This window comes from Sturnus vulgaris, chromosome 17 (genome assembly GCF_052056855.1).
Source record: "Sturnus vulgaris isolate bStuVul1 chromosome 17, bStuVul1.hap1, whole genome shotgun sequence".
In the NCBI taxonomy this organism is placed as follows: Eukaryota; Metazoa; Chordata; class Aves; order Passeriformes; family Sturnidae; genus Sturnus; species Sturnus vulgaris.
The window spans coordinates 9,417,090-9,435,567 of NC_142259.1; the positions used below are offsets into that span (position 1 = coordinate 9,417,090).

At 45.2% G+C, this 18,478-nt stretch overlaps 2 protein-coding genes across 4 annotated transcripts in view; one reads left to right on the forward strand and one right to left on the reverse strand.

Annotated features, from left to right (window-relative positions):
• On the forward strand, positions 1-13,701 carry GHRH (growth hormone releasing hormone). 2 transcript variants are annotated; one of them, XM_088175049.1, is made up of 7 exons: positions 1-168; positions 3,328-3,427; positions 4,258-4,389; positions 5,063-5,167; positions 5,767-5,904; positions 6,193-6,280; positions 13,572-13,701. In XM_088175049.1, the coding sequence occupies exons 2-6, from the start codon at positions 3,348-3,350 to the stop codon at positions 6,254-6,256; spliced, it is 519 nt and encodes a 172-aa protein (XP_088031175.1). In that variant the 5' UTR covers positions 1-168; positions 3,328-3,347; the 3' UTR covers positions 6,257-6,280; positions 13,572-13,701. The 2 variants fall into 2 exon arrangements, with proteins under 2 accessions (XP_088031175.1, XP_014739501.1); XM_014884015.2 differs by lacking the exon at positions 13,572-13,701 and adding an exon at positions 7,123-8,007.
• RPN2 (ribophorin II) overlaps positions 10,270-18,478 on the reverse strand; it is a 19,250-nt gene continuing 11,041 nt past the window's right edge. The window contains exons 12-18 of one of the 2 annotated variants that reach the window (XM_088175048.1): positions 18,122-18,316; positions 17,525-17,611; positions 16,931-17,026; positions 15,738-15,813; positions 14,677-14,806; positions 12,983-13,067; positions 10,270-10,624 (exon numbers count right to left, since the gene is read on the reverse strand). In XM_088175048.1, coding sequence (XP_088031174.1) covers positions 13,016-13,067; positions 14,677-14,806; positions 15,738-15,813; positions 16,931-17,026; positions 17,525-17,611; positions 18,122-18,316 — 636 coding nt within the window. In that variant the 3' untranslated portion in view covers positions 10,270-10,624; positions 12,983-13,015. The remainder of the gene's footprint in view (positions 10,625-12,982; positions 13,068-14,676; positions 14,807-15,737; positions 15,814-16,930; positions 17,027-17,524; positions 17,612-18,121; positions 18,317-18,478) is intronic. The other variant, XM_014884026.2, reaches the window with a different exon arrangement.

Sequence of the window (18,478 nt, forward strand, 5' to 3'; positions counted from 1 at the left end):
AGAGGACACGGGGGAGGTCCGGGAGTGCCCTCCCTGCTCAGCCCCACTGCGGGTCCGGCACCCAGCGGGCTCAGAGGGGCAGCTCCACAGGAGAAGTTGGATTTGCAACAGGGGAAGGAACAGCTGGGCAGGAGCTGATCTAGGACACGCTTGTTTTCTCCAGGAACGGTAAGTGGGAGCCTCTCTCTGTGCATTTAACGAGATAATGTCTGTTTGGAAGTTGGAGATAATTAAATTCCACTGAAATGCAATCAAAGCTGGTATCAGGAGTGAGCTTCGCCAGGTGCCTTTGTATTGTATCGAGGTTTGTACCAATGTTTTTGTACCAAGTTATAGAATGAAACAACAATTGAACTACATCATAAATGCAAACCAACTGAATTATACTACAGATGAGCTTTATAGAACATGTTAGGTGATTGCTAGCTGGAGCACAGTTTTTCTCTTTTGCTGTGTTGATGTGAGTTTCTTTTACCATGGCAAATGAACGGTGTTTTACTCACCCAGCAATGAAACTGTGTTTGAGCCAAACCTAAGTGTGAGGAGAAGCACAAACATGTGTTACAGGTAATGCAAAGCCAGCCACGATGAGGCACAGGGAAGCACTTAAAAAGATTTCTGCTTTTCTAATGCAGCATTTCAGGGTATAAAAGTTTCAGCTTTATAAAACAGCAGGCATGGCAAAAGCCTCATTTCATCTACACAGAGGTATTTTGAAGACTGCTCAGGTTGAGGTTTCAGAAATGGCAAGAGGTAGTTACCCAGCCCTCCAACATCACTGTCACAATGCTGCTGTTCCCACTGCACAGGATGGAACAAAGCTATTGCACTTCGTCTGCTGGAATGGTGCTAAAAGCTCTTCATCTTAAGGGAGATTTATTTATTAATCATTTTTTCACATGCTGCCAGAATGGAAAGTGAAGGTGTCCCTCACCTCAGGAGAATTTCGAAGGTGACAATGTTTTGTAGAGCTGTCAAGCTGCCTGCACACAGGGTGACACTTCAATTTCCCAGTTTCTCCTCTGAAGTAACAGGCACATCTGGGAAGGGATGTAGGACTTTCATTTCTGATTTATTCCTGAGTGAAAAAGGGAGAAAAACATACCCAAAAATATGGAAGCAGGCTGTAGCTAAGGGAGAGAAGACAAAGCAGAAGAGGGGAAGAAGCACAAAGCCAGAAACAAACAAAAAAATAATTGCAAGGAAACTAATAGTAGAGAAATTAGAAAACAAAACAAAACGAAAAAAAAGGATCTCAAATGTTCAAAAAGCAATTCTAGAGAAAAATTCAACATTTAAAGAAGAGAAGCCAGAGACAGAAAGAAAGTGATAATCAGGGCTGTGTCCTAGGAAGGGGATGCAGACAAATTTGGGCTAGGGTTTCATATACATTGGCACTTAACTTCTCAGCTCACACAGAAGCTTCTCTAATGCTGATTAAATCTCCTGATTGGCATTTTCTATAGATGCTGGGGCCACAGTCTGCTGATACCCACTGATAGATGCCTTAGATAATTTCCTCTATCTAGAAAGATCTGACTTGGAATTTACTTGAAGATATTTAGGGAAGAGGCACAGAAGCATCATGTTTTTCCAAATTCAAAAGAAAAAGTGAAAAAAGAAAGGGAAGCAGGTGATTTGTTCTAAAAGCAGAAGTCTTGTATGTCTACTAAAGTCCTTTTTCCTTCCTTTAAGCAGTCCTCGGCTTTTTGAGGGACCAAAGTGATTCTGTAATAGAGCAGGAGGTAGGAGATGCCACCCATGAGCAAAAGGAGCTTTGCAGGAGCTACTGTGCTATTCCCAGGGGAAATGCTGGGGAAGCTGCTGGTCCCATCTGGGAGCACGAGTAACAGGAAACAAGAGACTGGCTGAGCATGACTTTGTGATAAGAAATCCTATTTCTTAGAGTGACACCTTTTCCCATGTCTGTCCGAGCACTTCTGACACTGCCACTAATTCTGTTATTGACTTCCCCGGTGTCAACATCAGAGCCTCTTGTGAGACCACAGGTCCTTAATCAGCCCCTCTCTCTGTGCTGACCTGTTCTGTCCAAGCAGGAAAGGAAAGAGAGCTCACTGATGATGTTTTCCATCAGAAATCCTCTCTGTCCCCCCCCATCAGTAAAACCCACTGCTTGAAAGTTCACTTGAGCGATCAGAAGTCCAAGCAAACCCTTTCCATCTGGAAGCTGCTCCTTTTATAAGGAAGTATCGTTATACATTTGGAAGAGGCTTTTTTTCCCCCCCCTCTTAGAGAGATCAAACGCCTTTCTGATCTTTTCTTGTGTAAAAAAAGATAGGGAACAGGGAAACTTGGTATTTTAAAGGCTCCTATCCATATTCTTAAAGAATCTTCTTTGAGCAAAAGATCAGTCGCTTTCAATGGAAGCTCGGGAAGAGCAGCATTCACTGAAATACCTTCCTCCTGTTGCTCGCTTGCAAGGACAAAAGCGAGAAATTCAGCCCCCGAGGGTGGCTGACCTGGGGTGACTCTGGCCTGAGTCATCCTCAGCTCTTCAGCCAAGCCGGGGACACGAGGCTCGGCAGGCAGGGCTGCACACACGGCTCAGCCCAGCTCACCTTGCACCAAAACCGGTGCTCAGATGTATTTCATACATATATATCATACAGATATATTTCATACATTTCAGTCCAGTCCTGTCTCCACCCCCTCTCCGCCGAAGGAACAGTTTGTGTTTTGTGTTTTTGTGCTCAGCGCTTGCATTTGATAAATGGCTTTGCCAGGGTTACCTCTGTGCCAGTATTACACCTCTGCCCAGGGATTTTATTTGCATTTCTCCATTTCTCCCCAGTCTCTGGACAGCCAGCGAGGCAGCCCAGTGAGCTGCCAGGCACAGAGCTGTGCCCTGCAGGTACAGCCAGGTGAGCAGACATGTCCCATGTACAGCCAGGTGAGCAGACATCCCCAGGAGAGTGGGACAGGAGAGGTCCCAGGGCTCCTTTCACGTCCCTGCCAAACTGCTGCCCCCATCCAGGTGATTTTACAGCCCTTCAGGGGTTCCTGGGGCTCACACCAGCCCAAGAGAGAGCTCTCCTCCAGCCACAGCAGTGGGACAGGTCAGTGAGGGGTCCCACAGCACCAAACCCTGATCAGCCCTGCCTCCCCACCCCAAGGCAGGGTGATCACACAGCCACTGCCCCCAGGAGCTGCCCTCCATGGGAAAGACCAAGACATCTCATCACAAACACAGAGGCACGTTTCCAGTCCCTTTGTGCTGAGAAATGAGCAAAGGGACTGAGAGCACAAAGGTGACACTCCTGGCCCAGAGCACCTCACTGCCCTGACTCAGGCTGCTCTGCATTTTAGGTGACTCCAAGGGGTGGAAAATGCTGGATAAGGCCACCCTGCTCCTGTTCCTGCATTTAGTCACCTGCTCCATCTCCTCTCCTCTCTACCCAGCTCTCAGGTAAGTGCTGAGTGCTTTATGCACACTCTCACTCTGCCTCATCTCTGACCTTGTGCAAAAGGACCAGGTGCCAAAACAAAGTTGCCAGCACTTCTGAAAGCCAGATGAACTCTAAATGTGTTTCTAAGCCTATTTATTTGCCCTATCTTAATTTTTTGGATACACTGCTAGCCTAGGGGTGATTTCCAAAGAAGGCAGGCACCAGATGGAACATTCTAGCCTAAACAGTTGGGTTTAGAATTGAATGCTGGGTTTTGTAAAGGGAAATGTGGCAATCTCCAGAGCAGGCAGCACCTCCAGCTCAAACACTGACAAAAACTTTGTGGCTGCAGGGCACCTGCACTGAAGTCAGAACTGCAGATATTCTAGCACATGAAATCTACAGATACCTATTAATATTTCAAGTATTTCCTTGCTGGGTCTTAGAAGCTGCAAAACTGCTTTGTACCTCTACAAATCAACAGAAGCCCAAAATTGAGCTGTGGCTTCTCTAATGGGGATTTGCAATGTCTCATAGGAAATGCTTTAGCCTTGTGCCAAAGCCATGTCACAATGATACCAGAAACACTGGGATTTAGCTCAAGGATGCTGGGAGCTCAGCAAGGGGAGTGTGTGTTTGGGGCAGCTCTATAAACCATCCTTTAACTGCTGGAAGAGCTTCAGGGCAGTTTCTAGCTGGGGAGAGTGAGAGTGACAGACAGCACTTGTGTTACTGCTAAGATGGGATGACAAAAGGAGAGAGAAAAAGCAGGAGAGAAGGGAGCAATGGTTAAGAAGGCCCAGCTGGCCTCTGAACACATCTCACAGTATGCCTGGGGTTTCTCTTGCAGGTACAGCCCAGGGCCAGTTGCTGGCAAGGCCATGAGCTTCCAGCTGCAGCACAGCAGCTCATTGCAGAGCCATAGCCCCCTGGCAGAGGAGCAGGAGGAGGAGGGTTTGTTCACAGACCCCACTGAGAACAGGTTTGTAGCTCACCTGTCAGCGCTGCAGCTGCAGAGTGTGCTGGTTACAGTCTGCCCCCAGCCCCCGAGCAGCCTGGCAGCTCTGTTAGTCCCAAACCATCACCCATGTGCAGAGCCATGTCCTGCTGTCCTCCACCAGCAAGGACACACTGACAGGGACAGGCTCCCAGGATCAGGGCTCCTGCAGGAAACAGAGTTTCCCACTGAGCAGGTGTGCTAGAGCCTCTCCTTTCTACCTCTGCCTGGAGATAGAGGATGATTATTTCTGTCAGCACAGAGGACTCATCCTTAGAACACTGGGACCAGCCAAGTGATTGGTCAATTTGTGATTTACCTGTGGATTTTCTGGAGCCTGGTCTAACCACAGGCTAGAGATCTGCTGGAGGCTCCTGTCACCCTGTCCCAGACACAGCCCCCCCAGGAGGGGATGGAGCACAGGAATATCCCAGCCCAGCTTTGCCCTAGGTATTTTATTTTCCCTGCTGCCTCCATGTCAGGACTGAGCTCCCTCAAATCCTTTTACCCCCCAACACTAATGCAGTCCAAACCTAGAATGTGTTTGCTGTGGTTACCTGCCCTGATATCAGCACTGTGACACCTGGATGTTGGGTAATTTCTCACTGGAGGGTTCAGTGACAGCTCAGAGAGCACACTGTGCTTCCTTTCCCTCCAGGATGCAGCGCCATGCTGATGCCATATTCACTGACAACTACCGGAAATTCCTGGGGCAGATTTCTGCCCGAAAATTCCTACAGACCATCATTGGCAAGAGGCTCGGGTAAGCCCCAGCACCCTGCTCTCCTAGGGCTGCTATTTTATTACCCTGGGCAGTGTTTTCCATGCACCTGGCAGAAATAGCTGCCTTTCACTGCAACAGAGCCAATCTCTCCTGCTGTTCCACATCCCAAAGGGCATCCTGCATCCCTACAGTCTTGGATATCCCTAATCACAGTTATCATTAAGCAGCCTAATTAATCTTTTCCTCCAAGGCTGTAAGCATCAGATCAGCTGAGAGTTCTGCTGCAGTACCAACAAGTAATAATATTTGCAGATAATAGTTGCAATGATCCTTTACTGGTAGGGATTTTTTATCCCTGGCCTGGTTTGAACACAGAAAGCAGCCTCTCCATTCCCCTTGGCTGGTTAGATCACTGACTGCCACTAAACATGACCAACTGGTCAGATGCAAGCCAGCCCAATCCATCTTCTAACAAAGGAGCAAACACAGTGACCAATTCCTTGCTGAAATTAAGCAGAATGGCTTTAGGCTCAGTCCCAGCAGGCTCCATTTCTGTGCTGCTCAGCCTGAGCCAAACTTTGAGTGAAGGACAAAAAAGCATCTCAGAAACAAAGAAGTTTCTCATCTTCACCCGGCAGAAGCAGTGAGAGCAGCCCCGGGGAAGGGGTGCAGGAGTTCCTGACCAGGCGCCAGTCTGACAGCATCCTGATGGACAGCCAGTACCACCAGCAGATGGTACTGAGGGACTTCCTGGGAGCCATCCTGCAGAGCCAAAGGTGGGTGGGAATCACTTCATCCTCTGCTCACTGCAGGAACACTCCAGGTCCCTATTGCTGGCTGACTGAAGCTCTGGATGAAGTGTCATTTCAGGAGCAGTCAGGGAAAGGATAAGGCTGACCCCAAGCAGGGTGCAGATAAGAACAGCCTGTCCTGAGCCAGCCTGCACCACAGACAGAAGCACATCACTGCTGCCTTCTAAACCTCATAATCCAGTGAAATAGTAGCAGAAAAGAGAATTGTTCTCTTAATCCTAGTTACACCATCCCTGTCCTCTTCCTTGACAGGCCTCAGGACATGGACAGCAGTCAGCTAGAAGGCTTTCCCAGCACCCTGGCTAAGCTCATGTAAATACTTCTCCCTTTTCCATCTCTGGTGAGTACCATTCCCTGCTCAATCCTGTGCATTACTCACTGCTGCTGCACTGCTCAAGGTTTGAAGGTTCTCCTTCAGCAATGCCAGCTCCCACTGCTGTCCATGAAGAAGGTGCTTGCTGTAATTTAAGGGCGAAAAAACTCCCAATCAATATTATCAAGTATCCAAAACCCTGCTAGTTTGAACAGACAGACCACTGTGAAGTGCTCGTGGGAAGAGGCTTGCAGCAACCCAAAGCAGCCTTGCAAAGCTGAGACAGAGTGCTTGAGTGTCCAGGCCAGGCTAAAGGCAGAAAAAAGTCTTCCTACAGCAGCAGAACCTGTCTCTAGGGTCCCTGGGACATGTCAGGTTTTCCCTGCACTGGACAGCAGAGGAAATTTTACTGTTTTCTGTATCCCTCACTCCTGAAAACAGCCAGCTGGAACTTGAATTATGCTCTAAATCTTGACAGCCCTGGGGGAATGAGAGCCAGCAAACTGTCCATCCTTGGGAATACCTTTACTTGATCAGTTGTCCTGTGTAAAGCAACCTCATCTTACTGCCCACAGAAATTAAGGCTGTCCAATCCTGCCAGCACAATATAAAGGAGTGTGGACAGATCAGTGTGCACACTGAACAAAAGAGGGGCTGGGGAACAGAGGGAAGACCAGAACTTTACATAAATCACACCTATGGATTCAGCTGGGAGACCATAATATTCCAGCATCTCTCTTGACATGCTTGACTTGGTTATCTTTCCACAAATAAGGTCAGTCAGGAAAAGCCTCCAAAGGATGAAAAAATTTCTGTGAATTTCTTATGAAGTTTTCTGGTAATTCTCTTTTCCTCGTCTTTCTGTCTAGAATAATTCAGAGCTCATGGACCAAACTGTACAGTGAGCCCTTCATGGCAGTGAAGACACTCCCAGATGTGAGCAGCTGGAAACTGATGCATACACTCCTCAGATCTGATCAAAGGAATGCAGTGCTGAAGCACTAAATTTACTCCAGTCCTTACAATTTAACTCCCCTCTTGAAATACTGCTCTGTACTAAATCAGGAAAAAAAACCCCCACCTTTGTGGTTTAACCTCAGGCTGCTTTACACAGAGACTAAAATATGTGATACACTTGTAATCCTGGGGATATTCTGTTTACTAATTAAGGTTTCAAATCACCAAGTGTAGCAAAATTTCTGCCAAGTAATCTTTCTGTTTGAGGGCCTGATTAATAAATATGAGGCCACCAAAATGCACCTTTAGGCAACTTTGTAAATTGATTACAGCGTCCTCCAAATTGATGCTGATGGCACAACCACACACAGCAAGGATCAGGGTGAGGTGAGACATGAACCCACACATCTCCCCTTCATTGCAAACCTTGCCCTGGGCTGCTGCTGCCTGGCAGCAGAACGAGCTCTGAAATGCTCAGTGTAGTTACAGCTCTGCCAGAGCTAAAGGAGATCCCTGTGCATCAGATTGGGCTCTCACTGTCCCACTCAATGTTCTGCTGAGTGCCAGCCCCTGGCTCTGAACTCCCTCCTGGCTACAGCTACAACTGTAAATGTTTTAAAAGGAGTAAGGTATTAGCCCAGTGATCTCATGCATCTTCTTCCTCCCTCTCACCCCACTGTCCCTGTCGCTTGTGTAATAATTATGTCTTCAGAAATGTAAATAACAGCATGATGGGGTCTGCTTGCCCATCAGCAGCAGGAAACAAGAGTCGTTCTAAATAAACCTGTCCAACAGCAGGTCAAAATGGCTCTTTTGTTGAGACCTTAGTTTCTTGATTCTGGGCCCAGAATGAAGATGCTCCTCAAAGACAGTTGTAAAGTGCACCAAGGATGACTCAAAACTGGGTTAACAAAGGCACCAGCTCCAGTAACACCATCAGGCTGGAAACACAATGATATATGATGATATATGAATGTGTGTAAATGCCTATCTATGAAATCTTCCTTCCTTGCACTCCAACAATTCCTTGTAGTTACCATCTTATTTTTCCTCAGGTGCCATGCTTTAGGCTAGGAGGCTCCAGTCTGCATGGAAATTATTTCATCCTTGCACCAAATCCCTACCTGTTGCAGCCTCCTTGTTCAGGTTTGACAATTGCAGCATTAGGGAAGTATTACAGTATTATAGTAGGATGGGAAACACTGAGAGGATGCTGAGGGAGATCAGTGAAGCTGTGACAGCAGCAGGGGCACTGATGGATTACTGCTACCCTTCCATGGGCAGGCAGCTGTCAGAGACATCCTTCTGCTTCACAGTGCAGAAATACACAAAAGAACAATCACCTGAGTAGCCTCGTTCAAAATGGGTTTGTAAACCTGTTCTGTAACAACACACTCAAAGCCATTAGGTCTTACTCCAAGGAAAGGAATTACAAAAAATGAAGATCACTAAAGTAGGAAGCAGACATAGCAGCAAAAATAATTTAAGCTCTGTTAAGTGCAATAAAAGGCAAACACTGGATTGGATACTGCCAATAAAATCAAAGACCTCTCAGAAACATTTCAGAAAGTCCTTGGGTGATTAAGTCTGTGTCATTAAATGAGTGGGTGAGTACAGCTATTTGGAATAAAAGAGACTCCTTTGGAAGTTCAGTTTGCTTCAAAATGAGGAAACAAATGCTCAAACTCTGTGAGATTAAATATAAAAACAAATAAAGCAAATAAAAATATCTGAGGAATAAAAGATCAAAATAATAAAACCATGCATACCACCCAAGGAAGTAGAAAAATCAATAGCAACACACATAGCTTAGAGAAGATACATCACAGGGGCACTCCATGGTTTTCTTTTTGCATCTGTGCTCTCCTTGGATAAAATGCTGCACCTCTACAGGAACAGGAAAGGTTCTGCCCTAGCACAAAGCATCAGCAGAAGGAATTAGTTACAAAACAAAGCTGCTACATGAGCAGTAAGAACATATGAGGGTAAAAAAAAAAAAAACCATCTCAGAGTAAATGACTATGATTAGTAGCTTATTATTTCTTGTCTGAAACTCCTTAAGTCCCAGAGGACTTGAATGCAGCCTGAGATCTGGTGTTTGAAGCAGTGCAGAGGAGGTCAAAGAAGTTCATTAAACCTCTGTGGGACCATGCTGATGTTTACACTGAACAAGCAGGTAGGAACTGCTACAAAGAACAGGAAACAGTGAGCTAAGTGTGAGCAACAGCATGGGGAAGAGAGAAGGTGGATTTAATAAAGTGAGGGTCACATCTCACACATGAAATGCTTTGGAGGATTCAGCTCCACACCCTTTATCCACGTGCTTGCTTGCTGATGTAATTTTCCTGGATTTGCAGAAGACATTTGATAAGGTTCCTTTGCCAAAAGGCCTTTAAAGCAACTACCCTTGACACAGGATGAACAGGAGCAGGGGAGGGAGCAACTGTTCAGTTTTCCATGTGAAAGTTGCTCATCAGGAGATTTAGGCCTTTGGTAATTACTATCTGTGAAGTCCTTCAGTAATACCCAAATCTGCTGCCTCAGCACTGCTTGGTGGTCCTGAAGGGAGTAATTAGGTGGGAAATTAAAGAGTTTGAGTAACTCAGATATGGCCACATGGTAATCAGCAGATGCCTGGCTTTTGGTTTCATAGAAGACCAGAGGCATCAACCTCCAAATTCGTGGAGTGAGGTTACAGGCAGAGGCTGGAAAGAAAGTGAAGCCCCCACAGGACCCCCAAAGCTGCCAGGTCAGACCCAGCACCACAGCTGGCTCCCCACAAGGGCCTGGCCCCAAAGTCCCAGAGCAGCTGGGCACAGCCTGGTGGCACAGACAGCCTTTAGTGGAGAGGGGCAGCCACAGCCTCACCCAAGGGACAGGCAGGAGGGGAGTCCCCCTCAATAAACACAGCCACCAGTGAAAGGACATGAAAGAACAGGAAGCTTCACACTCAGCAATGACTCACACACAGAATTAGCCACCAGAAACTGCTCTTTACATTGTCAAGTGAACCCAGCTTCCATCACCGCCTCTGAGACAGCCAAAACACAACACTCAGGACCGTTCTTTCCTCTTTATTCACAAATCTTTTGGATGAGGAAAGGGCAGCTGGGGAAAAGCAGATTTGTATTCTCTTCTTCCTTTTTCTCAAAAGGAAATTCAAACGTCCTGGGAGAAGGGGAGAGGACCCAGGGAAGAAAAGATTTTCCAGATTCATATGAAAAGCACTCCGGTAGCATGAACACAACGATGAAAACAAAGATTTTAAAAACAGTTTAACTGGCACCCTTTTGACTTAATATATAAAAAAGAATTATCTTCTGACTTCCTTCTTCTGTTATTTATTCGCTTCTGTTCTGAAGGAATTTGCTTTGTTTTTCCACATTTCTTCAATTCTTCTGGTACTAGTGTGTCCTGGAAAGAAAAATTAAAAAAATTAACTCTTCCAGGCAACAACGCACTTACCTGTACAAGTGTCCCCAGACCCCTCATTCACTCTGAAAGGAAGCTCGTTGGACAAACTTCCCCAAAGCAGCTTATTTGAGTGATAAACAACTACTGCTCTGGAATGGGGGATGGAATTCAAGGAGCATGAGAGAAAAGGAAGATTAATTTCTGGTGCAAAAGGGATGAATGTGCCTATGAAATTACAAAAACAAACAAAAAAAACCCAGGCCGAGGGCAAAGCTTGCAAGTACCTTAATTACTCCTTTTACCATCTGCTGGGAATCGTTGGTCCTTGCTAACACAAAGATCTTCATCCCCCCAAGAAAATCAAGCAGGGTTAGCACATCAAACCCAACTTTTGGGGGTCCTTTTGCCTTCCATGATGGCAGACACAGGCACACACAGCATGACACTCTCAACTGACATAGCTGGGGCCTCAGAAAACTCAGCAATGGGGAAAAATGTTTGTGACTGCACATGGCAGCAAAATCTAACTTAAGGTTCATAGATATTAAATTATTTACAAGATCTTAGGGCCACAGACATGCTCTGAGAGCTGGAGCCCCTCTGCTCTGAGGCAAGGCTGGGGGAGTTGGGGATGCTCAGCCTGGAGAAGGCCCAGGGAGGCCTCACTGTGGCTATGCAGGACTTGAAGGGGATTTATGAAAAAGAGTGAGAGAGATGCTTAATACAGGCAGATGGGGCAGGGGTTTTAAACTGAAAGAGGGCAGGTCTAGATTAGATGTGAGGGAGAAATTTTAACTCGGAATGTGGTGAGGCACTGGCAGAGGTTGCCCAGAGAAGCTGTTGATGCTCCATCTCTGGAATTTGTTGAAGGCCAGGGTGGATGTGGCCCTAAGTAACCTGGTCTAGTGTTTGGTGTCCCAGCCTATGGCACAGGGGTTGGAACTAGAGGACCTTAAGATCCCTTCCAACTCAAACCAGTCTGTGATTCCATGATCTTCTAGGATTACTTACAGCCTGTAAGAAATGAAGGAGTTAAAATACCAGCCTGAGAAACAGGAAACATGCAGGCTGTGGAGAACACATTCATGAGGCACTAGGTAACAGGCCACTAAAAAGCTGCAAACCACTGGCCCAAAGTGATGTTAAAGAGAAGCATCCAGGAGCCTGAACAGCAAACACAGCAGTCACCTAAAGAGACAAGTGACAGCCACCTCCAGTTTCTCTCCAGTAACTTGCTTGTTCTGTGCTCAGGTACCTCTAAACATTCCAGGGAGAGAAAAGACAGAAAAAGAGTGTTTTTCTGAGGGACACTATGCCAAATTTCCATGCAACCATCCTGCACACTCCCTGATTTATAGACAGGAGATCTCACCACAGTGCACATAATTTGTGTGGCACAACCTCCCAGTGCTGGTTTTGATTTGCACCACAAAACCTGAGCTCCATTCAGCTCCCCATGTGCCTGGAGCACTGACTGTGGATGTGAGAGGAAGCAGATGCTCAGATGTACCTGTGCAGCACATTGTACAGTGATTAGTGTCATCACAGGACCCATCTCAGAAACTCTCCCTCTTCCCCACAGTAAACCAGTGCACTGAACAAGGAATGAAGCCCACACACTCAGAACTGGGCAGTCCTGCCTCCTACACCAGCATGCACAGAGCAAACTGGGACCTTACCTCTTGGAATGAAAGGAAACAAAGGGCTTTCTTCTGGCAAATGGCAATGGAGACCCAGCACGGGACTGTATGGAATGGAGAGGGCTGGCACTGCTGCCTGAGCCAGCATGGCCAGTTCAGTGTAATGGGAGGGTGACCCCAGACTGGGTCGTGTTCTCAGCTGAGAGAAGTGGTGCTGACCTGGCTCTACTGCACAGAGCTCTCACCAGCCCAAAGGAGGATGTAATTCAGCAGGCAGAGTGAACTTCCAGAAAATTGCAGGTAGGGATAGATATTACCAGCAGCAGGGTGGGAACAGACCCAGTATCAGCCACTTTCATCATGGTCTCCTCCAGTCAACGTTACTAACAACTTACTTACAGGAGTAATAATATTGTTTTATTCCATCACCTGAGAGCTGCTTGATACCCACAACAGCATATTTACATGTGCACATATCACCATACACACTTCAGACAATTAAGGAAATACACAAATGCAATTTAGTCTCAGAGAACATGTACTGCTAATATGCCAACCCAGCTGCAGCCAGGACACCCAAGGACTGATTTTAAAGCCCAATAAGCAATGTTGGGGTAAGCAGCTTCAGCTCATATTTTTTTTTGCCAAAGGAGTGAGTGATGAGGTGAAATGAAACAGGAACATGCCCAGGGAAAGGCAAAATCCAAAAGGCCCTTACTTCCTGAAGAGCTGGTCACTAGCAAACCCCCTTTTACCGCAGCGTTCTATACTTTGCCAACCTACTGCTCTGCTCTGCAGCGATCCTGCCAAAAGGAGAGAGGGAGAAAGGTTCAGAGAAGACAGGAAGGAAGAAAGCAACCCTGTCAGGAACCAGTGACAGAAATGCAAAAAGCAAAACCAGGCCTTCTGGTAACTTCTGTAACAAGATGGTTTATACAGACAGCCCCTTCCCTCTCCTTCCCACGCCTGCTGCTGGCCTCCACAGCTTTGCCTCAAAGTGCAATCTGGTTAATTGTCACTGCACTTCAGCATCTGAGACAGGCAGGCAGTGCCTTCACAAGAAGATGTCTTTTTGAACTTTAAAGTCATGTACAAAAGGTTTAACTTTAGCCTCAGAGAGAAGTTTTACTTTCAAATTTGCCATTGTAGTTGCAGCTCCGTGTAATTTACAGTGAAAAAGCACACGGACACCTCCTGCAGGGGTTTGAAGCAGGAACCAACCACCTGCATTTATGTGCTAACAGAAGCCCTGGTTGAGCCAAGACACTTAGAAATTGGCTTCATTGTATTTTTTTTTTTTATCCTAGGCAATCTGCACTTAATAACAACGTCTCATTACTCTTTGGATGGAAAAAGGAAACATTATTAAAGGACATAACAGCCCCAGGGGCAACAAAATTCCCATAGGAAGCTATGCTAACACAATAAAATGCCACAGTGGAGAGGGCTGGACATCTGAGGGAGCAAGGCTGGGAAAGCTGGGAGGACAGCATGAAAATAATTAATTACATTAATCATCCTCCTTGACACAGTCACAAATGTAGAGATGTTTTAAAGAAAATAAATCAATGCAACCTTCCTGAAAATTATATTCTTATGTATTTTTTTATTGGTCTTGTCCTGGTTTTAATAGAGTGTAATCAAAAAGGTGAGACCCCAGGGATATCTATGCAGGTAGGCATCCAAAAAGGGGAAAGTAAGGAAAGCACAGGTGTGATGGCAAAGCAGGTCAGTAAAATCACCTTCAAAGTCAAATGCTACATTAGTACAGAAGCTTAAGTCTCACATGGAAACTGTGCGTGGTAGAAGTGAAGGAGAGGGAATGGTGTGACCTCTAACCAAGACCTGGCAGTTTGGGTCAGCAAAATGCTGGCTGCCCACACCAAGGCAGCCATGAGACACTGTGTGGCAGAAGACAAGTGTGCAGAATGAATCCAATGCCAGTACAGAAAGGAATGCTGTATCCCTAATACCGAGGAGAATTTTCCCTGGGTTTGCTAGTTTGTTGTCTCTTGCCTGCTGCTGCACAGCAGATAAGCAGCTGCTTCCCTTTCCTCTACAATCTCCCCTTAGCTAGAGGAACACAGCAGTAATTTACTCCCACCTTACCTTCCTCTTAAATCCTTTATCACAAGCAGAGCTCCCAAATAGTAGGGCCTCTCCTACATTTATAGTGGCTTCCACAATCTAACACTTTCCTAAGAGCTTCCTTCAGCACATGCCACATGGCCAATTCTCTCTGCAGGAGACAGCTGTCCCTGGGGACAGCCCCTCACTGCCCTGCCCAGTTCAAGAGGCAGGAAAGTGGGGCTGAGCCACATACAAGGTCCAAGAGCCCAAAGCAGTGGTCAGTGACACCCAGCAGCAGCCTGTGACCTCCCCACTGATGGTGAAGCTCTGTCCCCCCCTTACCGCTTCACAGCTTTCTGAGCCAGCATCCTGTTGCCTGCCAGGAATGTGATGCCACCCAAAATGGCCAAGTACTTCAGAGTCTGGAACATGTTGAGCTGAGTCCAGTAGACATACATGAGTCCCAACATTGCTGGGGAAAAATAAAAAAAAAATTAAAAAATACAAGAGGTTATGGCTGAAACTGCATTTCAAAGATCAACCATTTATCATCCTCAGAACAACTGTAGTACTGCCAGGCCTAAGCATTTGGCTCCTATCTCATCTCTGAAGATCTGAATGGCAGCTCTAAAGACCACACATTATTGCCAGGGAATGAAGACATCTGGGTCCCCATTCTGGGAAGAAAATGTGACACTGACAGCTTGCAACCAACCCTCCTGCAGCAGAATTATGGACATATTATAGACATTAAGGGCTATTAAAAAGAGGAGGATACTCTGGATTTCAATAGAGGACATTAACCTCACACATCTGGAAGGGCTTACAGCTTTATAAAGCTTCCAAGGAAACTGACTTGGACTGAAAAACATAGTGACATTTGGAAATCAATAGATTCAATGTGCTCCCAACCTGCTATGTTTTTGAAATTCTACCAAGACAGTAAATAACTGTGTAACCAAGGACACAATGAAATTGATGAAAAAATTTGGTTCAGCCAAAAAAACAGGAATGCTTTTATGGGAAAAGCTTTAAAGAAAAGACATAGCCTTTCACTTTTGAGAGTACTGCAAGTCTCAATCCCCACAGAACCTCCCCACTCTCAGAGGATAAACATGCAATAAAGAAAGTGTGACCTCTGGAAATAAGAAGTACTATTAAGTACAGATAAATGGAGTGAGAGAGGGGCCCAGATAATGACAGCTGTTATAAGCTGATGGCCAAAACAGGTTTATCACCATATTAACAATCATGAAAAGCAGGAAGGCAGATGGAAACAAGAGAACAAATGTTATGCTGTTATGTCATTAGAGTTAATAGACCACGAGCCCATTAACCAGAGGCTCTCATCTGTAACTCCCAGGTGAGGAGGTCAAACACAGCAGAAAGCCTCTGACACTTACCAGCATGTCCCAAGTGAAAAACAATGGTGCTGGGAGCAAAGCTGAAGTTGGAAATGTTGGCACCTATCTTGATCCACTAAAAAGGAAAAGAAACAAATTTGAAGTTAAACAGCCTTGTAATCACAAGCTTTTATTTTAAGCTTCAACATCTTCTAAGCCTGTTTAAGATATTCAGTGAATCCAGTGTACTCTCTACAGAAGCACTTGTTTACATCTGCAAGAGGAGACAATAGTTTTGCTAAAGGAAGCATTGTTGAGCTCCTTTAGTGGAAATTTTTCCTCCTACTTCTGACTGCCCTAATGCAGTTCCTCAAATATCTTAAACTGATGAGAAAGGACTGCTCCAAATTTAAACAGTGAAAAAGAAATAGACAGTGCTATTTCTACCCAGTTGAATTAATTTTGATTAAAAAAAAAGAAGGCAATGCTTTTTTCGACCTCATCCAAAGAACAGCTATAGATACCAGATGTTTGCTCATAGCAGCACTTTTAATTTTTGACTACAAAAGATAAAGGCATGAAGGGTGGAAAAGAGGAGCAGCAACAGTGAGTCTTTTCATTGAAGTGTCATCAACTTGTATATTGTGAACTCCATAGACCACAGGACACGACTGCCTGAATGCCAGCTTTCACTGAGACTGGCTAATGGGAAATTACCACTGGAATCAGTTTCATCTTCTAAATAAGGAATAATTTAACTTGTCTTAGTGAAATTTTTTATTGCATTAAGTTCAAAGCACTGACCTGATGATACAGTGAGTAGCAGTGGATGTTTCAACTACAGACACTCAAATGCCCATAAATGGGAATTCAATCTGATAGGATTAAGTAACACTGATTTTGTGATGGATTTATTACATGCGAGGCAGAATAATTGCCTTTTTCCTGTGGAAGTCTAATGTTATTATAACTTAATCTGCCCACTGTTATTCACCATTTTTAGCTGAAGCACACTGAAGAAACTCATCCACCTACTTCAACCTGGCAGCAGTGTTATTCTGCTTTGACTATAACCTCAAAAAACCAAACCAGACCAATGCTCTGCACTGACATCTGCTAGATGTGACTCCAGCACTGCTGTGCCAATCACGAGTAACCAAGAGTTTCAGCAAGAAGTTGAGCTGTCCAACCTCCTAAGTGACTCTGGACTGGGTGGGGAGAAGTGTTCTTCTTCTGTGACCCAGTTCACTCACCAAGATGAGCAGCAAAAGCAGCGGGGAGAGAACCAGGGCTGTGAAAGTGTTGGACACCACTGTGGGAGGCCTCTTCTCAGGTTCCCTGAACAGGTGCTGCAAACAAACAAAACCAACTCGTGAGGAGGAGTGTTCCAACAGAGCAGCCCCTCTGTTCCCCAGGTGACCAGCTGCAGCCCTGGTGCTGCTCTCAGGGCTTCCTCTGCATGAGAGCCATTCTTCTTAAGGCAAAGGCTGACTCTTTAAAGCAATGCCTACTGCAGTCTCTGCACGTTTGATTTCTTGCACAGTTAACTCTTCCTTGCACTCACAGAAGCACTTGTTAGCTTGACATCAGCCCACATGGAATGAAACACCACCTTTCTGTGGTGCTTAACTGGCCAAATTTTCATGTTTGAGTCTTTCCACTGACACCAGTTGCTCTCTCATAGGTAGAGCACACAGCTTTTTTTATTCATACACCAGAGAATTCCAACAAATTTCTTTCCATTAAGCAGTAACTCTGGTCTTTCTTTAATGACATTACTTACAAATAAATTATGATGAGAACACATAATACTAAGCTCTCATCTCCACATATAATCTTGACTGTACCTGGATTTCAGGTTTGGGAACAAAGAGGTTCTTGGACTGGACTGTGGATGGTGCATCCTCTTCTGGGAATGTGATCACAACATCAGCCTGAAATGAAATTGTGCAGCTTCATGCATTTAGATCTAAATGTATAAAGCCTATTCCATTACTGTGCTCTATTTCCTTCTCTGACAATCTATAATTTACATAATTTTTAATGGAAATGGATAAAAAGACACCAGATTTTTTAAGAAGCAACTTCTCCTAAACAGGGGTAGTAATGCCATTCCCTATCACTGGGAATTGGACTTATTTCCAGCAGAGAAAAAAGAGAGGTTAAACCTTGAAAACCTGTTGTGAAATTGCAATCAAATCCATAAACCCTCTAAAGTTTCTGTACCATCACACCATGAAATAATGTTAATTTCTGCCTTGCTTTGATGTTTACTTAAAACTTGCAATTAACAGCAAACCTCAGAGCCCATAAATGGCCAAAAGGATTCTGGTTCACTAAAAATAACAAAACATTTGAGCTTTTTGCTTCCAAGCCTGTACCATGCCCTCCTGTTAGACTGCCAGTAATGACAAAACCACATGACCCCACTTCCAGCTACATACCACATTCCAAAGGATTGGATTTTCCAGAGTGGCATCTCCAATGATCAGGTAAAGAGTGTAGGTCCCAGAGGCAGAGTCAAATTCAGTCTTTCTTTCAGAGGTATCCAGTTCAAATTTGTACACATTTTTGCTGTCTGGTTCTGCAACAAACACCACCTCCTGGCCAGTCTTCTGGTTGTGAAGTCGAACAAAAGTCTGCAAGGGAGATTGTAACATTCAAGGACTTTTCAGTCAGCAATCTACATTAAAAAAAAATCAGAAGTGTGCTTTTATAGTGCAGGCTATGTGCACTCAATGTGGAGTTAAATACCACACAATACCAGAGCCAGGAGAGGTTTCATTTAACAGACAGACAAA

Coding starts and splice junctions, on each gene's coding strand:
- GHRH (XM_088175049.1), top strand. CDS start 3,348: ATGCTGGATAAGGCCACCCTGCTCCTGTTCCTGCATTTAGTCACCTGC. Junction 5,168..5,766: donor ATCATTGGCAAGAGGCTCGG/GTAAGCCCCAGC, acceptor TTCACCCGGCAG/AAGCAGTGAGAGCAGCCCCG. Junction 5,905..6,192: donor GCCATCCTGCAGAGCCAAAG/GTGGGTGGGAAT, acceptor CTTCCTTGACAG/GCCTCAGGACATGGACAGCA.